Source organism: Pseudopipra pipra, chromosome 2 (assembly GCF_036250125.1).
Source record: "Pseudopipra pipra isolate bDixPip1 chromosome 2, bDixPip1.hap1, whole genome shotgun sequence".
Taxonomy (NCBI): domain Eukaryota; kingdom Metazoa; phylum Chordata; class Aves; order Passeriformes; family Pipridae; genus Pseudopipra; species Pseudopipra pipra.
The window spans coordinates 116494009-116507884 of NC_087550.1; the positions used below are offsets into that span (position 1 = coordinate 116494009).

The 13876-nt window shown below is 44.6% G+C and overlaps 1 protein-coding gene across 4 annotated transcripts in view; it reads left to right on the forward strand.

The window, feature by feature from the left end:
* ERG (ETS transcription factor ERG) overlaps window positions 1–13876 on the forward strand; it is a 149115-nt gene that overhangs the window by 121898 nt on the left and 13341 nt on the right. For 2 of the 4 annotated variants that reach the window (XM_064647046.1, XM_064647047.1), the window contains 3 exons: window positions 8133–8284; window positions 11233–11436; window positions 12390–12470. In XM_064647046.1, the coding sequence (XP_064503116.1) occupies window positions 8133–8284; window positions 11233–11436; window positions 12390–12470 (437 nt within the window). The remainder of the gene's footprint in view (window positions 1–8132; window positions 8285–11232; window positions 11437–12389; window positions 12471–13876) is intronic. The other 2 variants (XM_064647049.1, XM_064647050.1) reach the window with 1 other exon arrangement.

The following is a 13876-nucleotide window of genomic DNA, read 5'->3' on the forward strand; positions in this document are numbered from 1 at the left end:
AGCATGTGGACAAACAGGGCTGAGCTGCAGCAATCCCCCTGACATCACTTGTTTTTCAAGGGCATGGCTTTTTCCGCCCCTGGAGCACAACCCTGCGGCGGGGACGCGGCGCCATCCCTTCCACATCTGGTGGTGAGCCACCGGCATGCAGCCCTGGTATTCCCGGGAAACCTCAGCTCAGACTAAACAGCAGGCATGGTCCAAACCCCACTGCAGTCCATGGGACTCTCTCCTCAGTCTCCAGCAGGGCTTGAGTCAGCCCCTACGTCAGTCCACGGAGATCTGTCTTAAGAGCAGGCCTTTCCTAATGCACTTATTGGAGCTGCTTGTGTAAAGTAACGTTTTTCCCATGATCTTGGGTAAAAAGACATCAGTTATCTCAGGCTGATAGTCTTCTTTCCCACTGACTGGGTGGTTGGTGGAGTGGCTGCCAACCAAACTGGAAAAACTGCAAATTCAGGATCTTCTCCGTGTGTGACTGCTCCAAGAAGTTCCTGTTTGCTCTGAAAATCCACGAGCTTAACACCAGCACTTATGTGTGTGTGTGTGCATGGTTTGGCTCCATCCTTGAGGCAAACATGTTGCCAAAGAGAAAAACAAACCCAGCTCACTGATACTATAACTATTTTTTTTTTCTTTTGCAACTTTTTGGGGGGTACTGGGCTGGCAGGTGCTGGCTAAGGAACTTTCCACTCTGGGATAAATGGGCTCATTCAGAATTGGCGTGGATACATTTTGGATTGACCACCGAATTTCAAGCAAAGTGAAATACAAAAATAGGCTTCAAATAATGACCGATGACCCCACAAGAGCTGTGATCACTGTAATTTTTTAGGACTACTGGTATCATTACTTCTTGATTTCCAGTAGAGGATTTACTGTGTCTGCAGCATTTAGAGCTGGGGGTTGTGGTGTCCCCCCTGGCTGGCACGACACAGTCAGGTTGTCTCTGACTCCTCTCCCCCTTCATTAATAGGTGTTTTATTTTGATCAGGGCAACATCAGTGGGGCTGTTCAGTATTTAAAGTTTGGGAACAGCTTTTTAAGACAAAACAGAAGGTAAGAAAAGGGGCTGATCATTGGCTTTACCATTTTGCACCCGTCGGCCTCACAGCCCGATAAAGTTAGTCATGAAAATCAGCAGACATTCCACAGACACAGGGGATTATGGTTTCCATACAGGATGTCACTTCTGTTTATGCCTGGCATACTACTTTACTAACTTTCTATATGATCCCTGCCCACAAAAGAAGGCACATGTGGTTTGGGAAGGGCTCCATCTCCCTGTATTTCATATTTCACGAAACCACAAATACAACAGTCTTACAAGCTCTTGAAATGAAATACAATTTGAGAAATGTAATCTGTTACCATTATAATAGAATTTCTATAAAAATAATAAAAGAAAAACAAGAGAAAATAGGTCCTGAAAGTTATAGGCCAACTGGGAAGTCGTTGTGGCTTTGGCCTAGCTATCACCATGTCAGACCTCAGCCTTCTCCCAGGCAGCAATCTAATTGTAAATTATGTATATATACAGAACATCATTTCTTAGCTTTGGCTTTTCGTGACCCCCTTCCCTTCTTTCCCTTTCTTCACTCCAACCTGACACGTAAGAAATATTGAAGTGTTTGCGCTAATGGAGAAATGACAACGTGCAGTCAAACTTAAACCAGCTGTTTCCCCACACTGTGAACACAAAGAGCCAGGCTGGTAATATTTATAGCTTGACTGGCCTCTAGTGAGCCAGATGCTGACTGCCTTAATTTGCCATGATGGCCTTAAGGCTTGGAGCAACTGTGGGCTGCAGGGATAGCCAGGGAAAGCGAAGGGGAAAAGAACAGAAAAAGATTGATTTAGTCGAAGTTGTTGTTTGATTGGAAATGAACAGTTGCTGCATGAGCAGCTCGATAAATGTGCACCTCCCGTTTCGCCTGCAGAAAGCCAAGGGTGTTGTGTGTGTTGGCGTGTGGTGGTGGCTTTCTTCTTTCGCTGGGGAAAGGAACCAGAGGCACCTCTAGGTGACATTGCCAGGTGACCCCTGGGACAGCCCCGTGTAACCCTGAGCACCTACCGAGTACAGGGCACCCCACACAGTGGTTAATCCCCGTGTTTTGGGTGCTGCAGGGTTGTGTTCACATGGGGCTGCCCCAGCCCCAGCCTCTCCATTGCCATGGTCTATTGGGGCTGCTGAGCCCTTTTGGTTGCCACTGCCCATGTGGATCTGTGCTCTGCCATGACTGAGTGGCCCTAGGAGGACTTGGTTTTTCACAGAATCCCAGAATCATTTAGGTTGGAAAAGACCTCTGAGATCATGAGCTCCAACCTGTGCCCGATGCCCACCTTGTCCCCCAGCCCAGAGCACTGAGTGCCATGGCCAGTCCTTCCTTGGACACCTCCAGGGATGGGGACTCCAACACCTCCCTGGGCAGACTATTCTAATATCTAGTTCCAGTATCTAATCACTTCGTCTGCAAAGAATTTATATATCTTGTTTATCTTTTTTTTTTTTCTTTTCTTCTGTCTTCTTAGTCCTACTTTGGACACCATATAGCAAATATAAGCAGCCTGTCACCGTGGCTTCAGCATCACTTTAAGCCACTGGTGTGCATCCTTCCACAGGGGAGGGCTTCCCTCCCTTTCACAGACCTCAGCAGCTTTTTCCCACCCTGGCCATCCCCTTTCCTGAGGGGAAGCATCCCCTTCCCACAGCCACCACACACGGATGGGGGAGTGACTCAGGTTTTAACTAAGCCCTGAGTTATTTACCCACACACCCATTTCTTTACTTATTTAAGTACTTGCTGGGTAAGCACCTCCCCAGCCCGGTTCACTGAGCAGTTGGGCAGGAGCCTGTGTGAGCACCCCAGGCAGCATTTTTAAGGCCAGGTGCCTGCCCAGGAGCAGAGGGTTTGGTGCATGTGCAGGGCTCTGCCTGGTGTGTGCACAGAAGATGCTGAGCAGCCACGTCCAGGTGGTGGGGGATGAGTGTGTGTGGTGGACACTGAGCTGCCAGAGCTGCTGGAGAGAGTCCAGAGGAGGCACCAAGAGGATCCCAGGGATGGAGCAGCTCTGCTGGGAGGAAAGGCTGGGAGAGCTGGGATTGTTCAGCCTGGAGAAGAGAAGCTTTGGGGTGATCTAATTGTGGCCTTCCAGGACCTGAAGGAGCCGACAAGAAAGATGAAGAGAGACTATTTGCAAGGGTCTGGAGTGACAGGACAAGGGGGAATGGCTTCACACTGATAGGAAGTAGGATTAGATGGAATATTGGGAAGGGATTCTTCCCTGTGAGGGTGGGGAGGCCCTGGCCCAGGCTGCCCAGAGAAGCTGTGGCTGCCCCTGGATCCCTGAAAGTGTCCAAGGCCAGGTTGGACGGGGCTTGGAGCAACCTGGGCTAGTGGAAGGTGTCCCTGCCCCTGGCAGGGGGTGGGACTGGATGATCTTTAGAGTCCCTTCCAACCCAACATTTCTATGATTCTGTGATTCTATGGCAAGTGTTGGGGTCTCTAATATCCCCTCTGGAAACTCCTTTCAGAGTCTCACTTAGTACCCATGGAGATCACCCCGGGTGCCAGGGAAGCAGCTCCCAGGCCTTGCAAAGCTGCTGGTGCATCCCTGCTCCTGCTCCAGTGGCTGGGAAGCACAGGCTCCTTCTCCTCAGGGAGGGTTGGGTTGTCCCCATTGTAAGTAAGAAATCACTGCTTACCTCTAAGTAAGAAATCTCAGAGAAGTTTGGGGTTTTCTCTTCATAGGCCACTTTTTCAGTGACGAACAGTTCTGGGAAGGAAGCACTGACCAAATCCACCACAGCTTTAGTAGCTGCAGTGAGTGGAGATGCTTTGCAATCCTCTCAGTATGAGCTGACCTTTGCAGGATGTCATTTTTGCTGAATATAAATTTGAATATGCTGGCCCAAATCGTGGGAGGGAGATGGTTTGTGGAGCTCTCCCTCTTGTACATAAGGATGGGGGGTGGGGGCATCACAGCCCTGCTGGGGTCATTCCCCTTTTTCTCAGATCACTGGCATTGCAAAATGACAGAGAAGAGGTGGAGATCAATCTTTATGCAGAAGGAAAGTTCTGGTAGCTCAGCCTGTCCTCTGACCTCACATGGAGACCATGCATGGAAAGCTGTTCAAAGATATCCTTACACTTTTCTACCCTCCTGAGACCCCTTTTCTATAAGTAAGAAAGTTATCCAAGCTTGGATAATTAAATAAATTTGTAAAGACATAGATATTTGGACAATACAATTTTTTTTTCATTTATTTCTTCATGAACTTCAGAAATATTAAAGAGAGGAGTTTGTATTGTAGGAATGTCACAGAGATCAGGCAGAATTTTGCTGATTCTTAATCCGTATTTCTCTGACACCTTGCATTTTAACACAACACAGGTGTTCTCTGTCATATGGGGAAAATAGTAGCATAGTGAAGAGGAAAAAATGTGTTTCATACACTTATTTATGAACTTACATCTGCTTTCATCAGAGTCAGTGGCTGGCAAAGCTCCAATAAGCTTCAGTAGGAGTGGGTGATAAATTTAACCATCAAATCAGCTCAATTTTAAGTAACCCTGCGTAAAGGTGAGGCTTCCAGGTCCAAGGCCCTGTGAGGAAATACTTTCTCAACAGGCATTTATCAGCAATCAGAGCTGAATCAGCTCAGACCTGGACTGTTTTTGGGTGCCATGATTGTCTGAAGTCTTCCCTCTTTTTCGGTTTTTAAATGTTTTTCGTGTAAATTCCAGGTGTAACACAGTATATTTACAAAGGGTAAGAATAACATGCAGCTGCAAAGAAAAACATCTTGTGTTTCATTTCAGACCCGGAGCTGAGGATGAATCACTGCAAAGCTGCACCTTTTGCACCGGGCACGCTTTCCAAAAGCTGCTTTTCCACCCTGGTGGCTCAGAAATAAAGCAGACTCACAGAAAGTCCTAAAAAAAAAAACCAACCCCTTTGTAGACAATCACTCTCTTGTTGTTCTGGGCACTAGAAATACCATTTTCTAATGTCTGTTTGCATTTTCAGTTTTGCTTTCTGTACTGTGGAAGTCCGTTCCAGGCAGTTGAACTAAGCCCTGGCTCAGTGGTTTTGAGCCCACACTCAATTTGAAGTATCTGAGTAGTCCTGTTAGTCCCATGGAGCTGCTTAAGTGCTCAAAGTTAAGCTTGGTCTTGGGAGATTTGATGAATGGGAGATTTGCTTGTCCACCCAGTGAGCTCTTGACCATGTGCTTCTGGATCTTGATGAAAAGTTATGACTTATTTATGATCTTCTCCCCCACCCCTGTGTGTTTATATTCAGATCAGAAAACCATCTCAGAAGCCCTGTCAGGTTGCCAGAAGTTGTGTGCTACTGGATCTTTCACATCATTTGCTGTTCAGTGTTTACAAGAGTGTTTTTCATGCACAATTGCCCCTAGAAATGGTGTGGGCTGTGCCAATGGGATATTTCACATCAGCAGAAAGACTTTGGGGTCCCTGTATCCCGAGTTACTGTTCCCAGAAAAAAAACAATAAAAAAAATAACTGTGCCAGTTAGATTAAAGGATGCTCCTGGCTCTCCATTTCCCCAAAACATCCCTAAAAATTCAGTGTATGGGCCAAATAGTTCTTTGTACCATAATTGCTTTTGGAAGTCATGGTGCACATCTGCACAGGTCTAAGGGCAGGAGGAGGAGGATGTTTCCTAATACACATGATTTAGTGTGCAGACTCACTTATGCATACATGCCGTTTCTCTTTATTAAAGTAAATAGAAAAATCCAACATTTTGGTCCCAAGGAACCGTCACAAAAGCTCTCTTTCAACGTTTTATGTCCAAAAGAAAACGTTGCTTTGTTTTGCTCAGCTCTGCTTAGGCAGAAATAGCTGCAGCCCAGGATTATAATTAGTGGTGTGTAGTAGGAGAGCAAAATTAAACCTGGGAGAGTAGTGCCCAAGTGCTCTGGCTGTGAGAGGAAAGGCTGAATTCCCCACCTCTCAAGGGCAGGTGCTGACTATATCTTCCTTGTGGTTGTTATTCAGCCCTGTGGCTGACAGAGCAGTTCCAGGGCCTTTACACAAGGCACATTTCATATGGAATATGAATATATTTTATTTTTAAACTGAAAGCCATCAGCATTTAAATTTTCTTATATATATATACATTAAGGGGGTAAAATTAGTAGAAACACTGCATAGAAAAAACCTGATATATATATAAAATGTAATTTTAGTATCTAAGATTTTCAGGAAGTCTTCTCACCTTTCCAAGTCCTGGTTAGTTTCTTTAAAGCACATGTGTGAGAATTATAATTGCATTACTTCCCAAGCCATGGTAGTGCTGAGCAGTCAACTGAGTCACCTGGGAATGGGATAAAATATCTGCCACATCCTTTTGTTGTATGTTGGACAGATGTTGATCCAAACTATACATTATTTTCCCTCTTTTGCCCTCAAACAATAGCAAAACCCTTCTGGGAAGACACGTGTGTTCTGACCGCTGGTGGGCTCCCGGTGATGTTGCTGCTTGCAAGGATTTCCAATGGAATTTCCAAGCTGGGGAAAGCAAGAGGATCTGGGTTAAACACATTTTGCAGGGCAGATCCTGAAAAGCACTTTCAGCAGTCTGGGTCTTGGAGGGTCTCTTGGTTCTCTAGACTGAAAATTAATTGGAAGCAAATGAAGCATCAGAAGCTGACTTAGAGTCCAGAGGAGGCCACTAAATTATTCCCAGGGCTGGAGCACCTCTGCTATGGAGACAAGGTGAGAGATTTGGGATTGTTCAGTCTGGAGAAGGCTCCAGGGAGACCTTGGAGCACCTTCCAGTGCCTAAAGGAGCTACAAGAAAGTTGAAAAGGGACTTTCCTATAGGGTCTGGAGTGACAGGATGAGGGGGAATGGCCTTGAGCTGAAAGAGAGCAGGATTAGATTGGATAGTAGGAAGAAAATCTTGGCTATGAGGGTGGGGAGGCCCTGGCACAGGTTGCCCAGAGAAGCTGTGGCTGCCCCTGGATCCCTGGAAGTGTCCAAGGCCAGGCTGGATGGAGCTTGGAGCAACCTGGGCTAGTGGAAGGTGTCCCTGCCCATGGTAGGGAGTGTGACTGGATGATCTTTAAGGTCCCTTCCAACCCAAACCATTCCATGGTTCTAGGATTCTGTGATTCTGTGACTTTCTGCATGTTTAGTAAGCCCATGGTACAGTTTCAGGAGTTAAATGGTAGGACTCAAAGAAAGCTTGTCAGTAATGAAGTATCACTAAAAAACCCCAAACCCAGCTAACACCCTCCTTCCCTTGCCAAGCAGCCCCTTTACATTTCCAGGTATTCCCCATGGCTGTGTTCTTTGTTTTGATTTTCGTAACAATTTTTCTCTCCCTGATGAAACACGTTGTAGACATTAAATTAAGGGACAAATATGTCTTGTGTCTGCCAGAAAGAAAACTGTGATGCAATTAAAATGCCATTAGGGAGCCCCCCGCGGGATGTTAAACCTAAAGGCTCTATTCAGAAGGCAGAGCCAAAATTAAAGAGGTGTCTGGTTGCAGATCCTCTGCAGGTTTCCATTCCTTGACTACAGTGCCATGGAGACTGGGCTGGTCGGGAGCTGAAAGGTTTTTCCAGTCGTGTGTGTGGTATTTGGAATTGTGGCTTTGGCAAATGCTCCTTTTCTGGGAGCCACACGTGGAAAAGTGTGACATTGCATGGCATAAAGAGCAGCTGAGCCTGGCCCACGTGAAACAACGATGGCAGCAGAGATGGGAAGCTGTCCAAGCCTTGGACTGCTTGGACAATGGCAACTAATAATAGTTTTCCCTCAGAAAATTCGCATTAGGTGCAGCTCTGTGTTTGCTGAGTCGCCTGTGAGGTGTTTGGAGGGAAAAATGCAGCCACCAGGCTGAGGAAGCTCATGGACAAGCCTCAATTCTGTGTTGGTCTCTGGGAGTAAATCATTAGTGTTTGTAGTTTTGGAGACATAAATATGTGGTCCACTGAGTGAAGGAATCAGCAGAGTCACTGGGTGGCAGATACTGAGTTTTCCAGGGGCAGCCCAAGTCCTGTTTTTCCATTTCATTCAGGGTGATTCTTTGCTAACAGCAGTAACAGGGATTGGAATAATAATAGAAGCACACCTTTCCTCTCTGTCTAGGAATTCTCCTGATGACTGCAGCGTGGCAAAAGGAGGGAAGATGGTCAGCGGCTCAGACAGTGTTGGGATGAACTATGGAAACTACATGGAAGAGAAGCATGTTCCACCCCCAAACATGACCACCAACGAACGAAGAGTCATCGTGCCAGCAGGTTAGACCCCCTGCTTGAAAATTTCAAGCTGAAAAAACTGCATTTCCCTCAAATTTACTAAGACTATTTAAGGAGATTTGGACAAAAGTGGCAATCAGGAAAAAAAGAGCAGTAATTTCCCAGGGTTATTGAGAGAATGAGATGAGAAGTATCTCAGCAAAGCCACCTCCTCAACCAGTTCTTATCAATTCAGCAGCAGGACTGGCTGATGACAGGCACTCAGATCTTATCTGACTTCTCCAGCTCCTTTTGGAGGATTTCACCCTAAAGTGGGCAAAAGAGCCACTTGCATTTCCTGGACCATGGACTAGCTGGGTGCAGCCTGTGTGGGAGAAAGGATCACTGTAGCACATGAAATCCAAATACCAAACCACCCTCAGCACATGAAAAGCACAATCCACCAGGGCATCCAAAGCCTTTTATCTGGGTTGTCTCCCCTGAGTCTGGGCAGTGTAAAACATTTTAATAAGCAAACTGACAACTCAACTGCAATGTAAGAGCCCAGTTGAGAAATTCCTGGTTAGCCTTGGCAGGCTTGGCTGTGGGATCCAGCAGTTAATGGACCAGGAAGACACATTCACTTCTTGCCCTCCAAACAAACCTCTGCTGGAAGTCTGGGTTGCAAAATAATTAGCAGACCCATTTCCAAAATCAGAGACCATCATGACAGATGTGGGTGTCTGGATGCACACTGGATAAACACAACACCTGCAAGCAGGAGGGAATGTTTTGCTGCTGGTTCCTCCCCAGCAGAGATGTGCCTATCTGAAATATTGCTGCCTCTGCTCTGTTGCTTAACATTCTTACAGTTTTTCGGTTGCTAAGACATGCAAGAGTACTGACTGTGGCCAATTTTGCAAGCTGTGATTATTTCAGTTATTTGTCAAGATAGGTGTGGACAAATCTGTTGCAGTGTCCTCTGCAATGGTATTGTCAATTCTGTCCTGAAGACAGAAGAGTGATGCACTGAATAATGACTATTCTGCCAACTGGAAGGAGACCACACTGAAATACATGACATTTAAATATCGTTCTAAAATATTTGTCTTCCTGGTGTTTGGCCTTTTTTAGTCTTTTAGCAACCCTTAGCTCAGCAAGGTATTTTTTTCTTAGAGTGTTCCTGGAGGTGTATTTCAAGGTTGATTTGAGTGACATTCAAGGAATGTCACAGTCACTATTTTGGAGTGACTGGAAGAAATAAATGGGTATAAATCAGTAGGTTTTGATTACTGCATAGGCAATGTGCAGTTCATGTGGCAACATTCATAAATGAAAAAGTCATATTTCAGCTGTGGCAACTTTCTTATTCTAATTATCATAAATAGGAAGAGTTAAAAATTATGGGCATCATCAAAATGTCTGGATAAACCTCCTGGTGTTTGGCTGTTTACTTCAAACCAAACTGAAGTAGTTGTCCAAATTCTCTGCTGTAGGTGTGGCCAATCCCATCCAGACCCCAGATTTACCACCAGACTTGCATCCCTCTAGTTTGCTACGCATTTCATACCAGATGGAGGCATTCTTTTAAGTGTTTTTTGCTGAAATGCAGAGGACAGAGAAGCCCAAGGCTTAAAATGCTGAGAGAAGCATTAGGAAAAGGGAGGCACTAAGGGATGAAGGATTAGGAGTGAGTAACAGCATGAGAGTCTCTCGGTATTCCCTGTGGAAAGAGGTCTCCACCTCTTTCAGACCAACCTGAAGAGTCAGAAGAGAGGGAATGGCACTGAAGTTAAGGCATAGAAAAGCTATTCAAGTTATCATCCAGGTCCCAGCCCTTCTACAGACTTCCATGTCATGGACAGCAGCCAGTCGACCTCCATGTGCTCCATTCTCAGTCTTCAGGATGCCACAGAATCCCTGAGTCTTTTAGGTGGGAAGACAGAAAGTCTTGAAGATTTTTTTCCCCCTTGGCTTTAATACTTTTCTCTGCACAAAGTATATGTTGTTCATGGCAGGAGCTGTCTCCTGTTGTGGGGAGGTTCACTAAAGGTCCTGAGGGGTCTTCATGGTGTCGGGTCCTTACTCAAGAGCAGCGAAAAGTAAAATGGAAGAGAAATGGAAAAGGAGGAGTTTAGAGGGGGGAAAAGAGTTAAAATTAAGGATTCATTCAAAAACATTCTGCTGCAAATCTGGACTGGTTCTTGGTTGTTTTTTTTTTTTTTCCTCAGATGGTTTTGCCAGTACTACAGGTATTAAGCAAAAACCCAGGCAGGTGTAGCAATGTACTCCAGTAAAACACAGCAGCCAGGAAAGAAAATGTGGAATGTTTTAATATTAGTTATGATATTACCCTAGTTTATGAAATAACTGGTCAAATCTGTGAGTGCTTACTTAGCCTACACCCAAGAAAGTGTAGGTCTGACAGGAGTGGAAATTTCACTTGAATAAAGACACAGATTCAACGGGATCTTTGAAAATTGTTCAGCTACGAGTTGCAGAGCTGTTGGTGGGTCAGAAACCTCTGTTAATCTTTGGGTAAAACTTATGAGACAGAAGAACTAAATGAGAGGAGGAGCTCATTCAGCAGCAGAGGTTTTGTTAACACTCAGCTCACAGCTCTTCCCTATCAGTTTTCCACAGACAGTTATTATCCCTTGAGACTGGAATGGGCAGAGGAGTTACGACCTTCCAGGTGTGGACATCTTGTTCCAGAACAATCTGTTAATCAGTGGATAAAACTAATGGCATGGGAGAAATAAATGAGAGAATGAGCTCAGGGATTGTTGGTAACACTCAGAGCTCACAGCTCTTCCCTAACAGTTTTCCACAGGCAGTTATTCACTCTTGCACTCAACACGCCAAATTAATTCCTCGTGCACCTCCAGCAGTCAATAAACAGGGGGTTAAGGTGTCTCCAGTTTGTCTGTGCCTACATTTATTTTGCACTGGTCCAGTGCATCAACACTCACCCTTCTCTCCTTGATTTTTGTGGTTTGTGCCACCCCCAGATCCCACGTTATGGAGCACAGACCACGTGCGCCAGTGGCTGGAGTGGGCGGTGAAGGAGTACGGGCTCCCGGACGTGGACATCTTGTTGTTCCAGAACATCGATGGGAAGGAGCTCTGCAAAATGACCAAAGATGACTTCCAGAGGCTCACCCCAAGCTACAATGCAGACATCCTCCTGTCACACCTACACTACCTCAGAGAGAGTAAGCCAGTTCTCTGTCACCGTGGTAGAGCCTGCGGTCGGTCTGTGGCTGATGCCAGTCTTAGATTTCGTGGTGTGGATAACTTTGTGGATGACTTACCTGGGTTTGCAGATGTTGCTGTTCCTAAGAACACAGTAGGGAACGTGATCCAAGGCCTTTTGAGTTTGATGGAAAGATTCCCATTAATTTCAGTTGGCTGTCGCTCATGTCCATCAAAGGAAAAGAGTCAGGGAATCTTTCTGCGTATCCATCTCAGAGGAAAATCAAGCTGAAATTCAGCGTTTTCATCAGCATCATGTAGGAAGAAAATCATATGGGATTCAGTGCTAATGTTTTTTCTGGTCACATATTCATTTCTTTCCATTTTAATGATGAGGATGTTAACAAGAGTGCAAACATTGATTCATAAAGCGAATTCCAGGCATGATTGGAAGGACTGGCAGCAGTTTCCTGCCCTCTGAATAGGATCAGGGAGATTTAACTGAATTGAATTAAAATTCTGTAAATTCATGGGAAAAAGAAGTAACAGTCCCTGGAGTCCAAATGCAAATTGATTGTGGTGCATGGTTAGCATTTCAAAGGGAAAGAAGGGATGAGGGTTTTCACCTAAGCTTGAGGAAAATTTTAAGAAGTTAAAATGAAGATGGTTTTTAGAATAAAAAACAACAACCAGCATTGCAACACCAGTGCGGTGCAGTCTCCTCCACACGCACACTGCCAGGAAACCAGTTCAGAAATATTGTGCATTCATAATGTGGAATAAATTGAATAAATGAATGCCCTGGTTTAAGCTGTAGCAAACACCCCTCCCTCCAAAGTGCAGGTTGGAACTCTGGACAGACTCGCATTCAGACAATCCTGTCAGGGGAAAAAAAAATATGGTTTAAAAAAAAAAGATAATTCACAGATTTTTTTTTTTACGTTTTGGTGTTGCTTTTTGTTTTGTTTTGTAGCTCCTCTTCCACATTTGACTTCAGATGATGTTGATAAGGCCTTACAAAACTCTCCACGGTTAATGCATGCTAGAAACACAGGTAATGCTGGCACTGCTCCCATTGCTACAGGGCATCTTGGAAAAGCACAGGATTCCTCTTTATGGGTTGCTTGCTAAAAAGAATGGAAGTGGTAAATCCAGGAGGGAGACAGGTGGATCCTCTCCTTGCTGTGTGTGTGAGTTTTATGCACAGACACACGGAGAACAGGTGGAATCACACAGGACCAGATGGCACAAAAATGGTCTCCTCGCTGGTAATTTCCTGTGTCCTGCAAGAGAAGGGGGTCCCTCACAATAAACTGCAGGTTTGGGGCCTTTTATCCTTTTATCTGAGGACTTTTTTTTCTCATTCTGTCTCATTGTACTGTCAGATCTACTCCACAGGTCCCTAGAAACCTGTTGGAGCTCAAAAGTGCTTCAGCACTTGCCTGAGTGCTTTGGGCTCTGGTGAATGGGGATGTCTCCACCCATGCAGAAAATATTGTAGTAATCAATACAATTGCTATTTAGGCAGTTAACTTATCTAATTTTCTAGCTATGTGAGCTGGAAATTCCACTAAGTTTGGTGTTGTAATCTCCACTGAGTATGATCTGGATGTAAAACAATTTTTGTTGATATTCACCTTTCTGTTGATTTGGCCCAGAAAACTGTTGAGTGTAGGTAGGAGAATGACACGTGCCCCAAAAGCATCTGTCTTTCAGGATGTGGCTTAAAATATTTATGAGAATAATTCAGAATACATTTTATCTTTAACAGTTGTGCAGCAGAGGATGGCATGGAATTGTACATACAGTATGTTATACATGCTGACTAAAGATGTTTGGAATATTGCATGATCATGCCTGAGGGTATTAGTTACCTACAGTGACCAGAAATAACAATCCTTTATGAGAAATGAAAAAGATAATACAGAGGATAATGCAAAAGAAAAAGAAAACAAGACTTGGATTGCAATGCTTTATTTAGTTTTTCACTTTGAGTGAGTTTTCCAGCAAAATTCACCGGATTAAAGATCTCTCCCTGAGAATAGAGGTTTGCCACCAGCCATAGTGGCAAACACAAAGCCCTACTGTGGGTTGTAGTCCTGCTGCAAACCCCACCAAAGGCAACAAAAAAGCAAATTCCATTTATTTTGATGTGGTTTGGAATAAGACTGAAGTCCTTTTTAAGAATAGATGGACTTTTCCATCTCTGGCTTTTGAGATTCTAATTTGCTAAGCAGCTTCCATACACAGAGATATCCAAGTGTTGTTCAGCAGTTCCGTGTGTTATCTTTTTCTGTATATGTGCACTGACAATGATAGCTGGACATTCATTTCACCAAAATAAGATTGTCTGCATCTCTGTCATTGGGAGTGGGAATAACACCATGCTCATCATCAGCCCAGGAAAATTAGTTGATCAATTTTCAATGAATAAAAAAAGTTAGAAAGAAATGATTCTTG